This window comes from Pteropus vampyrus, unplaced genomic scaffold (genome assembly GCF_000151845.1).
Source record: "Pteropus vampyrus isolate Shadow unplaced genomic scaffold, Pvam_2.0 Scaffold143, whole genome shotgun sequence".
NCBI lineage: Eukaryota > Metazoa > Chordata > Mammalia > Chiroptera > Pteropodidae > Pteropus > Pteropus vampyrus.
The window spans coordinates 2712914-2726724 of NW_011888924.1; the positions used below are offsets into that span (position 1 = coordinate 2712914).

The 13811-nt window shown below is 41.5% G+C and overlaps 1 protein-coding gene across 1 annotated transcript; it reads right to left on the reverse strand.

The window, feature by feature from the left end:
• Nucleotides 1-527: 527 nt before the first annotated feature.
• MILR1 (mast cell immunoglobulin like receptor 1) lies at nucleotides 528-12084 on the reverse strand. The gene is made up of 5 exons (XM_011368579.2): nucleotides 11997-12084; nucleotides 8080-8349; nucleotides 3768-4043; nucleotides 2634-2744; nucleotides 528-685 (listed from the first exon to the last, which is right to left on the reverse strand). Exons 1-5 carry the CDS (start codon nucleotides 12082-12084, stop codon nucleotides 528-530), a joined length of 903 nt encoding a protein of 300 aa, XP_011366881.1.
• Nucleotides 12085-13811: the final 1727 nt, after the last annotated feature.

Here is a 13811-nt window from a genome sequence, read left to right on the forward strand (position 1 = left end):
AATGGCGTGCAGCCTCTGGACTTTGCAAAGAGCACTTACCATCCTGGACTGTGGAAACACGCTGCCTTGGCTCCGAGCCTGGCGCAGACTCATCTGTAAGATGGGAACAACGTAAATTGGGAGTTAGTGGTGTTTGTGTTGGACAAAGCAGGTAAATTGCTTAGCACCGTGTCTAGAATGTGGCTGGCCCTATGCCAGCATTGGTTGGGACGGTTCTCATTGTTGGTCAAGGTCGTGGGTCTGCTTACCATAAAGTAGCATAAGAGGTGATCGTAAAGGGCTTTGGGACACAGTGTGGATCATTCTTGATTGATATTTTAAAAATCTCCAAGATATATTAAGTGAAAAAAAAAATGTAGGCTGGCCTATCTGTGGCATGCTGCCATTGCTACCATTTGTTTAGATGCCAGCATAAGACTATTTGTGGAAGGATTTAAAAAACTGGTTATTGCCCCTGGCAAGTGGGACTGGGCATCAAAGGTGGGAGGGGGATACTGTATACTTTCTTCAATTTTTTACCTATGTGTCTATATGACCTTAAAAAAATAAGATGAAAATCTAGAACCAGCAAACCAAGTAATCAAAAGACCCAACAAAGTTCTCTTACCCACTACATTTGCATATAGTCCAACTTCCATGGGCGTCTTTCCATACCTTCTGGGCACCTTTTCTCTCATAGCTTTTCCTACATAAATCGGTACAGAATTAATTAAATTAAGCCAATTCCACCACATTTTTCTCATCTCCTCTGCCAAGGAACAGAATCCCCCAAAGTTCTGAAACAAAGAATGATCTGCTCCAATGGCCTAAATGTTTTCTATTGAAGGAAAACCGTGGACTAGACTGCATGCCAGAACCCCTTCTATTTTCCCAGCTCTGCAAGTGACATCTTTCACCTATCAGATTGCGCTTCAGATGGCCAAAGGCACATTTTCTTTCCTTTGCTGAAGAGAACAATCTGTAAAAAGCTTTATTATATCTGCAAGAGAGAATAAATTGCCCAGCTAAGTTCTATTTAGCTGTGGCCAGTAGTCAAGAATATTAATTCCACTTTTGCAAAACCCTGGACTTTTTGTAGGAAAGGGAAAGAGGTTTTAAAAATAGATGTGGTGTGTGGTGTGTGCAGAAAAGAAAAAAATGTGTGAGAGGTATAAATTTTGACATATACTTTCAGGTTTCATGGCAGCTGAGTCCCCTGTCTTCTCTGAATTGTAACTCTCTAGAGATGGAGGGAGGGACAAGAGCCTAACATTTATCACTTAGTTCTCTGCCCAGTTGTGACAGTGTCTCCCATGACCCCATTCTACAGGTCAGAATGCCGAGACTCAGGCAGGTGAAGGAGCCTGCCCAATGCCCCTTGGCTCACTGGTGAGTGCCAGTGCTGAGACACAGACTGTCTTTTGTGCGCATTTTGATATTCTTCCATACTTGTGTGCCAAATGAAAAGGCCATCTTGAAATCTTAACTAGAGGTGGCCATAAGATGTGACTAGTGAAAAGCAGTAACTGGGGCTTGATGCCGCACTTAAGGCGGGGAAGAGAGGAAGGACAGTCTCGTTTGTCTTCACGTACTGAGCATCCTACAAGTGGCAGACCCAGCGAGGATGCTGAAAAATACAAGGCAGAGCTCTTGCCTTTGCAGAGCCGGCAATCAGGATCTGCTACATCATTTTGCAGGGCTCGGTGCAAAGTAAAAATGAGGGGCCTCTTGTTAAAAATTATTAAGATTTGTATACCGATGTTCATAGCACATTATTCACAATAGCCCAAAGGTGGAAGTAACCCATGAGTCCATTGATGGATGAATGGATAGACAAAGTGAAGGTGTATATCTATATCTATAGCTATATCTCTATAATGAAATATTCTCCAGATTTAAAAGTGAAGGAAATTCTGACACATGGATTGTGGACATTATGCTAAGAGAAATAAGCCAGTCACAAAAGAATAAATACAGTATGATTCCATTTATATGAGGTCCTAAGTAGTCAAATTCATAGAGACAGAAAGTAGAATGGTGGTAGCCAGGGGGCTGGGAGGAGGGGGAAATGAATGGTGAGTTAGTGTTTAATGGAGGCAGAGTTTCAGTTTTGTAAGATGAGAACAATTCTGTGGATAGATAGTGGTGATGGTCACATACCAATGAGAATGTACTTAATGCTACTCAACTGTGTACTTAACAGTGGTTAAGATGGTACATTTTATTGTTCTCTCTCTCTATATATATATGTGTATATACATATATATATACACACACACATATATATATATGTTTTACCACAATTAAAAAGTAATTTTAAAGAGAAAAAGAAGTATCAAGAATTTCAAGACAGTGACAGCAGAGCATTTAACTGAGCGCGGGGCTCTTAGCACACGGGGCCCTGTGTGATCTCACAGGTCGAATACCCATGAGCAATCTGTGTAAGAAAAGCTCTTACTGGAGAAACAGGAACTATCTTACATGTGCACCATACAGCAAGTCTATTTCATTTACCTTCCCCTTTCGCAGCTTTTTCTTCTTTACATTTTTTTCACATCCATTTCCGATCCCCCTTTCCCTTCCTCTTTACCCTCTTCCCTGCTGTCTGTATCCAAAACCCATGGAAAACATGATAAAACTCCTAAAGAACTTACTTGTTTTGTACTTTGGTAGTATCCAAAATGCCAGAATTAAGATTATTACGATTAGCACCAGTAATAACCCTGGAAGCAGTAACTGCAGGCAGAAAGGACAGCTGTCTCCGCCTGGAAGAAGACAGCATTCACTGGTCACCATACTGCTTTCTTTTCCAATGACATTGAGCTGTGAAGTGTTCTAGAGAGGGCAATCATGGCTGTCTTTCAAGTTAACCAGTGGACTGTGAACCCCAGTGCCTGTACTGCTATGGACACCTGCAACTCTTGAGAGTTGGCAGCATGGGGAGAGGCCGCCCCAGCTCCGGCCTCGCCCCCTTCCCACCCAGGCCCTGACCTGCACCCTAAGGGGCCTCACATGCATGGGGACCTCCCCAGCCTGCACGTCCGAACGCCATTCATGCCCCACATGAGCAGCAGCCTTGAGTTGGGTCCAGGAATGCTCACATCCTCACTGTTTACCCTTGGGAGGATGAGCTGGGAGAGAGGCTTGTGTGGGCCCTGTTAGGTGAGTTCTGATCAGATTGGGTAGAGAATTCAGGTCCAGGTACCCAGAGTGTGGTATAGAAAAATAGGGATATAGCGTCTAGGTAGCCATATTCCCATGGCCCCCTGGACTCCTCAGCCTGTGGGAAGGTAAGCAGCCAAGAAGCACCAGAGCAATGCCCTTCAAAACACAAGGTTAGGACAGGGGGCCCTCTTGCCCCAAGCTAAGGATGGTACTGGAAGTCTAGCCTCACCAAGCATTAGCAGTGGAGCAATAAAGAGCCAAACGAGCAGGCATGGGTCTTAGAAGTCAATTAAAAACAATGAAAAGCAAAAGGAAATCAAGAGATCTGGCAGCTCCCAAAGAGATGCAGATTCTAAGGAGATTGCTTAGGGCCTGGGTAGTGGATGGTCAGGGCAGGAAGCAGGGTCAGGTCTGGTGGTCTCACTACGAGCAAGGTCCTTTCCTGCCCCAGCATCTAGGCTTTTTTCTGTGATTTGTTTTGTTTTTCCAAAAAGTGGAACCGTCAGAGTTTGTGTGGACCCTACCAAAGGAAAGGCCCTTGGAAGCAGGTGGCCAAAGTGGGAAGTGGACAGGCAGAAGAAATTTCTAGAAGCAAAGCCAAAAAGAGCTCAGGTAGCCCTTACCTGTTGAGGGCATGGTGAAGGATTGACTGTATTTTGCATGGTCAGGCAATCTGTTTCTAGCTTTACACCTGTATTCTTCCTTTTTTCCAGTGTTCTTCTTGGTTAAATTAAATTCAGCAGGCTCCCTGACATACTTGGAAATAACTGATGACACGGCGATGTCATTTTTAAAGAAAGTATAATTGATGGGAAGAGAGCCATTGAGCGAGATGCAGTGTAGTGTTATATACTGGTCTGTTTCTGTCCGAATGTTCAGCATTGGTGTGGTCACTGGGTCTAGAAAAATGAAAGTATGTGTTACAGGGATAGGCAGATTGGGTTCACTCACTCGGTCACAAACATGAACTGAATCTCTACTCTAGTCCTGCTGTTGATCCCCAAGATGAATGACACCCTTCTTGAGAAGTTAAGAAGCTTGCAGCCCAGTAAGAAAGGCCAGTGAGTATGTGGCTAAGCAGGAAGTAACCTTGATAAATAGATTCAAGGGAACTTCTCGACAGGAAATGTGTGGATCTGATAGGCTGTCAGGTCATACCCTATTTTGTGGAAGAATCCAGCTATATGATTTATTATATAATTCATTAATAAAACAGTATTATAGAAAAGGAAGGATAGTTGTTGAGCATCATGTGTCAGGCTCCTGACCTACTTCATCTCATTCCACTTCGCAACAGTACAACAAAGTGGATATATCACGCTCATTCCACAAATGAACCAATTGTGATCCATAGAGTTTAAGTAACTTGCCTAAGGTCGCACAGTAAATGGCAGAGCCAGGGCCGACTTCCAAGAAGATTTTTTTTTTACAATGTAAAAAAATATGGGGACCAAAGTATAAATAAAATCAAAGAAAATAATTTAAGAGTCTCCTTACTCCACTCCTTCCCCAAGCAGGAATCCCTGTGGCAGCATCTTTGACAGAATGGCACCCAGTGATGGTGGCCTCAGAGAGCAGCTTTGGGAATAGCACCAATAGGACACTCTTCCTATGGAACTGAAATCTACCTTTATAATTCAGGAAAGAGGTGTTGAAATTTATGTAGAAGCAGAGACTCCTCTCTGAGACGGGAATGATTCAAACTGGACCAAGGATTGATATCTGAAATAACTGGAAAAATGTAAACTTTCCTGAGGGCCTGTAACAGGACCAGGAAAGGGCATTACAGCATCACAGTGATCAGGGTATAGGAGTTGCTACTATGCGATAAACCAGTTATCAAAAAAAAAAAATTCAAGGAGTCCTTGAAGGCTCATTCAGCTGCCACCTTCCTAATAAGACTTTTCCTAAATCTGCCAGATAGAAGTGCTCCGTCCTCCTCTGCCTCCTGTAGCCCTTGGTCTCATCTTCATATTATTTTTTTCTACTTTTTATTTCATGATTCACTTGGATGTTTCATGGTCACCTCAAGTATAACCTGTTTGAAAGTGAAATCCAGTTAATCTGCTAGTTAATGAATCTATCAGTAGGTAAATAAACATATATTAAAATCCTATTCTTTTAAAAAAATCCATTCATTCATTCATTCATTTTACCATGCTAAGAACAGTTAACACGAGATCTACCTTCTTAAAAAATTTTAAGTGCACAGCACGGTATTGTTAACTCTGGGCAGACTGTTGTGCAGCAGAATCTCTAACTTCTACATCTTGCATAAACAAGACTTTATACCCACTCTCCATGCCCCCATTATTCATTTTTGCCCATCTTAGTAAATGGCACGACTCCTCATTTGCTGGTCACTTTAGACATCTGGAAGCCATTCTTGTGCTATCTTCCCTACCTGTGATTCCAAATCTAATCATCCAGTAAGTCCTATTGTTTCTTCCTCCAAAATATTTCTTGAATCCATCTACATCTGTCCATCTCCACCATCGTTTGTCTCCTGGATGACTGCAGGGGCCTCCCAACCAGTCCCCTACGCAATCCACTCTGGCCCTGAGCCACCTAGATTGAATTAACTTCCAAGATAATAAATTGGGTCATAGGCCTTGCCTGACTTGGCCCCACCTCCCTCTCCAGTCTCACTTGGAGTTACACTCCCCTCATCTGACCTTCAGCCATATTGGCCTTCCCAACCAGCCAAGTTCTTTCCCCAGTTGGAGCCCCTGCACAGACTATTGTCCCTTAACTAGAGCCTCTCTTTCCCTGTTTCTTTGCATAGCTAACTCCTTCTCATCTTTCAGGGCTCTACTTGAGTGGCATCCCCTTGAAAGGCCTTCCCTAACTACTCTCCCCCATCCCCTGCTTCTTTCCAGCACTGTGTGGTTTCCTTTTTCTTTATAAAAATCAACATAGTTTGGGATTGTGAATTTATTTGTTTGAGTACTTGAGTTTTGTGTCTCCCCAACAAGACTAAGTTCTACCAGGGTAGGAATTAATGTATATCCAGGGTACATTTGGGCTATCATTAAACATTTGATAAGTGGATTAATGATTAATGAATTTGGGTTCATGGCTCATATCCCTGACACGCTGGTAGCATCCAACACAATTACTTGCACAGGGTAGGCACTCGATAGATATCTATTAATCTGACCTAGATGAAGATGATAGAGTTTTATAATCTATCAAAAACAGTTCTACAATACAGCATAATTACTGTAACAAATGGCAGGAAACCTGTGCATTTCCTTGGAAGGCAGGATGTGGGAAGATTTTATACATATCTGTAGGACAGAAGGTCAGGAAATGATGACTTAGGTTTTTTTAATCAGTTGATTTAAGGCTTCAGTCATCAAGTTTATAAATCAGCTAAGACTGAGCTTATTCCTTGCATTCAAAGGGCGGAAAGCCACACCAGTAGTGGGTCTCACCATCTTTTCTCACAGCGTCACATCTTTTCTCAGTGATGTGAATGGCAATCAGATGCTTTCCCTGCTAAGTGCATCCCTACCTTCTTGGCCACATTCTGTCCACCATTGACTGAGATTCTCACCGAGTTAAAATTAGACAATGTTAAGGATCACACTGCCGATCTTCTCAATTTATACTTAAATAATTGAGGATTGGAGATACATCTAAAATAAATCCAAATGGAATATCCACAGTTGCACAGAAAGCAGTGGTACACAGGTCTCCCGATCGTACATTCTGCAATACCAGGCTGCCCAGTCCAGCAGAAGTCTGACCACCTGAGAATATTATCAGCCAGAGTACTGCCCTCAAAGTATCCACCACACCCCAGGGCCATCACAAAGTATCCACCACACCCCAGGTTTGCAGAACCCACTCTGTTCTTCACATTTCTTTGATAATTATGGCATCCATTTATCTTGTGTTCAAAATTGTCCTAAGATGGTTGGTTCTAATCCAGAGCCCTTGGCCTCCCCTAAAGCCTCGTGCAGAAATTTGCATCTATAGTTTCATGAGTATTTATTAGGGAAAGTATGCATCTCTATCATTAGCTTATTAAAATGGTTGTAACCTAAAAAGCTAAGATCCATTGACTTAGAGCAGAGGCATTCAGTAGAACTTTCTGTAATGATGGAAAGGTTCTAATGTCTGTGTCATCTAATACAATAGACACCAGCCTCCTGTAGCTACTGAGCATTTGAAATGTGGCTAAGGAGACTGAGGAACCAAATTTTTTATTTTATCTAATTTTAATTTAAATAGCCGCATGTGGCGAGTGGCTCCTATGCTAGAGACCATAGACCTAGAGAATCACTTAAAGATCTGAGCAGAAAGTCGGGGCACCTATGTTTAAAAGACTCCAGGTAAACTGTCCATGTATTATCTGGAAACCCTCTCTGCCTCTCCGAGGAGTTTTATTATGAAAGTCACCTTCATAGAGGAGCCCATTAATTCTAGATCATTAGAGGCTTAGGGTGGGAAGATGGGAGAGAAAAATATAGAAGTAATAAGATATGATTGGGCAGAAAGAGAGCACTGGCCATTGGGGCACCTGGTTGGGGGGTCACAGCAAAGAAAAGAAGGCGGGCAAAGCCTGGAGCTTCGTAGACCCTTGCCACAAGGTCCGGCACTGATTGTAAGACTTCTTACTTGAATCTTCAGAGAAAAAGTCATTTTTGCCTACCTGATGGGAATCCTAGAGTAAAGCATCTAGAAAAGATCTCGACAATTTTCTAAGTTGTCAATTTAAGACTTTTGGTCTAAGGTAATCAGCTATTTTATCTGAAATAGCCAAAAATCTTTGGGAGAGAAAGCAAAATGCAATTATTAAGACTAAAGATCTCAGTGACATACTTTCCAGGCTCTTGAGTGAGTGCTCGCAAGGGGAACAGAGAGTCCATTGTAGGACGAGAGAGTCCCACAAATCACAGAGCCCTGAGTATCGAGTGCTCTACTTACCGACGAATGTGAAGTTAAACTCACGACTATATCTTGAACAGTTGGCAGCTTGGGCTTTGCATTTGTAGGGACCTAAATCATGGGCTTCCGAGATGCTTAGATTAAAAATCACAGGTTCACCTTTTCCTTCCTGGGTTCTTAGGTGTTGGTTGTGCCGAAACAAAGAATAGGAGATCTGTGGGGACTCGTTCTGGTTGAAACAAATTAGAGATACATTTTGACCCTTCATGACTACTTTCGTTTTTGCGTTCAAATGTGGAGAAATGGATTCTGGAAGACAAAATAACACAAGAGAAAATTCTTGTTACCATCCCTTGATAGTAACTCAGTGGTCTTCTGGCCACATTTAGTGGTAAGGTGGTGGAGACACTGTTCCTGGTGAACTTTCCTAAGGGAGGCATGTCTTGCCTGCACTGCCAGGCCGACCAGTGTATGAGGGAGCCTCGATGAGGGATGGGTGGCCTTGGCAAGCTCTTCTGTACTAGCTCCCTTTCTTGCCAGTAAGAGCCTGAAGTAGACTCTCTAAAGACTGGTATGCTGACTTAGAAATATTAAAGTTCCAGGTTCTATGACTAAATATGTCTGGTGGCTCGTTTTGTCCATAGTTTATTTTAAACATTTTGGAAAATAGGAATTCTTAAACATAATAATAGAGAAGAGAGTGTAATGATCCCTCATGGGCCTGTCACCCAGCTTCAACAATTATCAACCCATGGTTGGTCCTGTTTCACCTGCCCCCACCCCTTTCCATTGTTTTAAAGCAAACCCCAAACCACATGCTATTTCATTCATACATTTCAATATTAAGAAAGAGAAAAGCAGGCCTTGACAGTTGGGAACTGGACTGGTTAAGAACTGACCTGTCACTCACAGCTAGAATGTCAACACCAGACAGGGCCACTCTATGACCACGAGAGATCAAGACAAAAACAAGACAACTCTTTAATCATGTCTGACCACAGATAAAGTCATGAATGTCATCCAAAGCACAAAAATGGCCAAACATACCCCTAAAATGATTAAGAAGTAGTGTGACTGCTGCTTCTTTATCAGTCACAGCTTTTTTTTTTATGTTTCTTTTTTATTTAATTAATTTTTTTAAGGATTTAAAAAAATTAATTAATTTTTTTTATGGCGACATCAGTTAATGAAATCCAGTAAGTTTCAGCTGTACATTTATCACTCACAGCTTTTGCTTTGCTAGTTTTTGCCTTTTAGGAAACAATTATTAAGATACCCAATTATATCATTATTTCCACTTCCTAAAAGAATACAATCCAGAGTAAAGCCTGTTGCTTTGTATCTTCTTCCAAATCACCTAACAGAAGTCCAAATCTTATAAGACCTTTCTAACACCCTCTTGCTGAGACATCCCATGATTCTCACGGTATGCATTTTCTCCTCAAACCCAGCTTTGTTCAACTACATGTGTGTCCCTGGTGACCTTTGACTAGAGGACATTGATAGTTCGTATCTCTCATTAAAAGATAAGGACTCTTTTGTAAACATAACAATACAATTGTCACACCTAAAAATTAACACTGTTTTAAAAATGTATCAAATATCTAGTTAGTGTTCAAATTTCCCCAATTGTCTGATTCTTTTTTTGGGGCGGGGGGCGGGGGATCCAAAATGGTAATTAACTGTAATTCATTTTAATTAACCGATATATTTCATGTCTTTTTAAATCTATAGACTTTTCCATCTCTTTCTCTCCCTCAGCAATTTATTTGTTGAAGATAACAAGTTCTTTGTTCTTTCATGTTTTCCATGGGTTTTGTTGATCCCATTGCCATGGTATCATTTACCACGTTCCTCTGTCCTTGTCAGGAGGCTTGATGAACTTCAGATTAGCTTTTATTTAGCAAGTATGCATCACAGGAGGTAGTGTGTCCTTCCATTAAGAGGCACATAATGTTTAATTATCTCTCTTTTTGTTCATTAGTGCGTTTGACAATAATTACCTGAGAGCATTATTCATTAGAGGTTGCAAAATGGTGATATACTAATTCTGTTATTTCTTCTTAATTTATCATCTAAAGTTATCTGAAGAGAAACTTGCCTTTGTCAACTCTTTGGTTGCACTGAGGTACAGTTTACGTAGAAAAGGCAGAATAAATGCTTGGCTCTTGCCCTTTTTTGACCAGTTTTGAAAATAATGAATTGGTTCCCTAGAATCTTATAACTTTAAGATATTTTTCTTATATTGTTATGTTTGTTTAAGAATCATTATGAACTCATAGATTTAAATGACTTTAATATGTTTCAATCTACCGAGGTTATTAGTCTTATTGTTCCATTTCTGAGACATAGGAAGCATCTCCATACCAGCTCTTAAGTTTTTTTTTTTTTTTTTTGACATGATCCCAGTAGTCTTTGACAGCTTGTGTATTTGTATTTTATAATTTAAAAATGCCGGGGTGGGGGGGACCTCATCAGAAAATCTAATATAAAGAAATAAGACTGTAAAAGAATTAAGAGGAATATAGGGAAATGTTTTTTACATCATCTGCTAGGAACAGATCTTCTAAGGCACACAAAATAGGAGCCATAAAGAAAAGATTGAAAAAATTGACTACCCTAAAACTTTAAACTTCTCTATGGCAAAATTGAGATAAGTGACAGCCTAGAAGAAAATACATAAATGAAAGCAAAGGATTCTTTTTGTATACACAAACCCATAGCAAATCAATAAGAAAAGATACATTATCAAATAAATGGGCAAATAACCTGAATAGGTAATTCCCAGAAGACGAAATTTAAAAGGCCTTAAATAGTGCTGGGGCCTAGGGATCGCATGGGTGGAGGAGGGTTTAGACCACTGAACATGCCATGCACCTCCCTCTCACTCTTTGATCTGGACAATTAACAGTTTCTGTTATGTAAGCTCAGCTTCAAGATAAGACCTCACCTCTCTTCCCAACCTGGTAGCCATCCATAAATTTCCTTTATATATGAAAGCTGGAGCTTTCATGGTCAATAAACATGAAAAAAGATGCTCAACTCTACGAGTGAGGAGAGAACTGCAAATTAAAACAACACTGAGATTATTTTTTATTCATTAGATTGGCACAAATTAAAAAGTGATTGTATTCACCCTTGGAGAGGGGGATTGGGACACACACTCACCCATGTGAGTGGTCACCATTGGTGACCATGTATAGGTTCAGTATGTTGAGAGGACAACTGAGCTATATCTGTAATAATTTAAATAGAGATGCCTTTCGACCCAGCAATTTCACTTCTAGAATCTTATCCTACAGAGATTCTCTCACACTCTCATGTGTCCACAAAGGATGTTTTGTACAAGGATATTCATTGCGGCATTGTTTATGTTACCAAGAAAGGGAACACTCAATAAGGAATGGTTAAATGAATTATGGCCAAGTCATGTGAAATGCCATTGTTGGGGGCGCGGAAAAGCTAAATGTACATTTACTACTTAAAAAGATGTCTGTGAAAAGGACAAGTCACAGAAGAGTTTGTTTACTGTGATCTTGAATAGAAATTGACTGTTGATAGCTCTTGCTTCGAGAAGTGGAGAGGAGAGAGGGATTGGAGGGGGTGTAACAGAACTTTCACATTTCATATACTAACAACAGCCTAGGTTGGCATTTCTTGATAGCTCACCATATACCAGGCACTGTGCTGAGGGACACGCCTTGTCTTACTCAGTCCTCACAACAGCTCCCCGCCTCCCCACAGGTAGGTACTTTTATTAACTCCACTTTACAAGGGAGTACAACTCCCTCCCTAAAATCATTTCATTTCAAACAGGTAAAGGAAAAGACTTCACTCTTTGATTGTTCATCTAAAAACATAGAAAAACTTATTCGCGAACGATCATGTTTAAAGCTGACCATCCACTGTTTCGGTGAAGTTGTTTTTAGTGCAAGAGAAAGATAAATGAAACTTACTGTTTGTTCCTGTTCTCGTCTCACAATCCAGTGCAGCATTTAGAGCCGAAAGTGAGAAAAGACACACAAGAAGACTCTTTTTCCACATCACGGTTTGGTTTGGAGACTCAAGTCTTAGATGTGACAGAAGAAAAAAATGCCCCAAAGGAACAATCCGTTCTAATGACTCCAACTCTCTCCCAGATGAAATCAAAGAAGAGGACAAAGGGGGCGTGGAGGCACCATAGTGGTGAGTCGTTTAGACAACTTCCTCCTTTTTGACGAAGTTCAAGAAATTACAGTTGTCTGCACAAGCTTGACACAACGACTGGTTGGTTTGGCCAACGTGTATTCCTCAATGAGATTTTGTAAGAAGAGAGTTGCCTCCAACTCAGGCTAGATGGGAAGTTGAACAGTGAGAGAAAGAAAGTTAGACATATGGCCGTTATATTATCTTTGTATAAACCTGCCTGATCATCTCTCTCTGGATGTGGCCTACATCAAAAGGAATTTAATGGAAGGTTGGTTTAGTCTCCGAGAGCAAACATTGGCTATCTAGAGCACACACACAAGCATGACATCATAAATGCCCGATTTTGATCAGTGCTGATTCCTAGGCCCCACTCCAGACTTGCAGGTGATGAAACCTGGGGCTCTGAATTTTAACAGCTGTCTCAGAGTCTCTAAACGACATCCCAGGGTGTACCATGGTTCACTTCTACCTGACTCAGAATTCTCTCGGCTCTGAAGTAAATCCACATATTCTGGGGTCACCAGTCTGAAGTGAGGGGTCTTCCCAAGTGGAGGGAGCTGTGACTGGACCACTTGGGATTGGCCCTACAGGTCTTGCACATGAACAGGTATCCTCTCTGTGAGGAAGCCAGGTTCCTGCCCAGGTGTGAGTTGTTCCAGGACACCATTCAACCTCCAGTATCAACTCATCCCAGGTGCTCCTTGCTCGGGCTCCCCAGGTCCCAGCCTGTGGTGGCCAGTTTTTCCCAGTCTCATACGTAGCCACCACTAGGGGTCTGAACAGAGCCAGGATCTGCTTCTGTCACCACCATTTCCACCTTGCCTGGCTGACATTATCTGGAAACAAAACATCTTATTTAGTCCTCAGTTTGTAAAAGTCCCTTTATTCCTTTCTGACAGTAAAAGTTATTTCTGAGGCACCCACTCTTTAAACAAAAAACGACACTCAGTGATTGATAGTGATTTTTCAAACTGTGGCAATTTCTTTTATTATAGAGGAGGGAGGGAAAAAAACCCTGCAAGTTTCATTTCTGGGGTGACCCTGGAAATATGCCAGAATTTCTGCCACAGGGAATTGGAGGTTTGGTTTTTGACACTTTACCCACCATCATCCATCCTTGCCTGGGCAGAGGGTAGAGCTGGGTTCCTGAGAGCCATCCTGCCTGGGAGGACTGGGGGCCTTTTAGAAATGCTGACGTGTCTGGGACATTTCTGTGTGTGGAACTTTCAGATGGGGCAGGAAGCTGGTAGACCGCAGTTTGAATGCAAAGACAGCCAGGAAACCAGCGGAAGTGCTACTTAGAGCTGTTAGTAAACGTTGCTAGGAGTGCTTTCGTGAGGCCCCTGGAAAAGGAACACAATCTGTTAAAGTTTAGACAATAAATCAGAAGTGACAGCTCAAATGGAAGCAGAAAAAGTTCATCCATGGACCTGGCATGTCCCTTGGGGCCCAAATCCACATTGTCGTGGTCCACAGTAATTCAGCTTATCGATAATACTTATAACAATAAATATAGTCATACAAACAGTAAAGTTAGTATATTCCTTCCTGTTATCTAAGAGCTTTACACTTATAATCTCAAT

What these genes read in the sequence shown, in the direction of transcription:
- MILR1 (XM_011368579.2), bottom strand. Translation starts at nt 12,084, where the DNA reads ATGTGGAAAAAGAGTCTTCTTGTGTGTCTTTTCTCACTTTCGGCTCTA. An exon ending in CTTCACCATGCCCTCAACAG is followed by an intron (nt 2,745 to 3,767) that starts GTAAGGGCTACC and finishes GTCTTCTTCCAG; the next exon opens with GCGGAGACAGCTGTCCTTTC. An exon ending in ACTACCAAAGTACAAAACAA is followed by an intron (nt 686 to 2,633) that starts GTAAGTTCTTTA and finishes CGATTTATGTAG; the next exon opens with GAAAAGCTATGAGAGAAAAG.